Source organism: Lathyrus oleraceus, chromosome 7, assembly GCF_024323335.1.
Source record: "Lathyrus oleraceus cultivar Zhongwan6 chromosome 7, CAAS_Psat_ZW6_1.0, whole genome shotgun sequence".
Lineage (NCBI taxonomy): Eukaryota > Viridiplantae > Streptophyta > Magnoliopsida > Fabales > Fabaceae > Lathyrus > Lathyrus oleraceus.
Genome location: NC_066585.1, coordinates 145,982,050 through 145,983,870, shown reverse-complemented (window position 1 = coordinate 145,983,870; position 1,821 = coordinate 145,982,050). Strand labels below are relative to the sequence as shown.

Below are 1,821 nucleotides of genomic sequence, written 5' to 3'. Positions count from 1 at the left end.
AGATTGGTTGAAGCTGAATATGCAGAGAAACTTTGGCCAGAATGAAGAAAATTGGCAGTGTATTTGGGCAACTGTTTGCCACCAACTTTGGCAATGGAGGAACCTTATGAATTATGCAGATGAGCACATAGATCCAAGCAACGTAAGTGATGTTATACGCAATAGGGTGCACAACTATAATGTTACTATGAGTCTACAACATCGAGTGCAACAAACTGGAGTGATCAACAGTGCTGCAAGTTGGAAGAAACTGGATCATGATTGGATGTGCCTCAATATAGATGGTGCGGTAGCCAAAAACAAAGTCGTTGGATGTGGTTGTATAGTAAGGAATCGTAATGGAGATTGGATATGTGGATTGGCAAAGAACATTGGACACTGGAATGTGTTTAACGCCGAACTTTGGGGTGTGTATGAAGGGATAAAGCTTGCGCAATCCAAAGGCTTTTTCAAAGTGAAGTTGCAAATTGATAAGTTCACGCTCTTCGAGATATTTCAAGTAGGACTCAAGGATCGCATTTATTACGCAAAATCAAGACTTATATGGAAGAAATTACGAAATTCAAAGTGGTGAAAGTCCATAGCACAACAAACCTATGTGCAGACTCTTTAACAAAGGATAACTTAAGCCTTCAAGGAGGTCCAAGAGAATCAAACAACTTTCATAACTTTTTTGTATAATCTGCCCTTAGAAAATAGTAGTGGTATTGATCAGGTGTATTTGTTTGTTTGGGCTTTGCCCTCCCCATTCAAAAAACAAAAAATATGTTTTGGGAAAATGTAGCAAACTATTTAACCAATTTTTTTATAACAACCAATATTAATATTATTAGTAACTGTTAACATTATACTCACTTCACATCATAATTCTTCTACTTTAGTCATTAAACCAACTTTATATCTTCTACCTCTTTAAACCATTAATAATTAACAATTTTAAATAGAACTTGTACAAATCAATTGGCTCGGTTTGTAAGCAAAATAAATAGGACAAGTAAATAATTCTAAAATTTATTATTAAAAAACATGATAAACAACAAATTAAAGCAGGATGATTTACCCTAACATCATCTCTTCACTTTAATTTTTTTATGAAAAGAAGAAGAATGATTTATAATAATGATAATAATAATGATAACATGAACCAAAAAGTCTAGAGTTTCTTCATGATATCGACCATCAAGTTAGGATGAGAGCCTTGAAATTCAGCCAACTCTTCAAGTGTAATAAAGCCATCACCATCTTTATCAATCTCTGCCATTCGACGCTGAACTTCATCCTGTGAGGTTAACCCTAACACTTTGAGAGCATCAGAAAACTCAGATAAAGAGATCTTGCCGTCGCCGTTCACGTCGAAACGTTTGAATACACGTTCAATCTCAGTTCTGTCTGCCATTGTTGATTAACTTTGTTGATGAATGAATTGAATTAATGAATGAATTGATATTGGATGGGGAATAGTTAGGATAATAGGATATTTAATCTGAATGAGATGTTTAAGAAGTTGGAAACAAAGGGTGTAGATTACATAGACTTTGTCTCGTTCTTGCTTAATCAACGGATCACCCATGAAGTTTTAGAGCATGTAATTTATTAACACAAACTTTCTACAGCCAATTATTATCCGTGATATATGGATTGCTATCACTTTTTGGATAAGCAAAATTATAATATGATTAAGGGAGCCAAGAGTTTTAACAATACTATTTTTACGACAAATATGATCAGATATACCAATACAAACCAACATTACATTACATGTTTGATAGTGGAGTTCTAGACTGGGAAATGCAATATTAAATATGGTTCGGTAATCAACTC

At 34.0% G+C, this 1,821-nt stretch overlaps 1 protein-coding gene across 1 annotated transcript; it reads right to left on the bottom strand.

The window, feature by feature from the left end:
- Positions 1-1,058: 1,058 nt before the first annotated feature.
- Positions 1,059-1,539, bottom strand: LOC127106924 (polcalcin Cyn d 7). The gene has a single exon (XM_051044215.1). The coding sequence runs from the start codon at positions 1,394-1,396 to the stop codon at positions 1,154-1,156; it is 243 nt and encodes an 80-aa protein (XP_050900172.1). The 5' UTR covers positions 1,397-1,539; the 3' UTR covers positions 1,059-1,153.
- Positions 1,540-1,821: the final 282 nt, after the last annotated feature.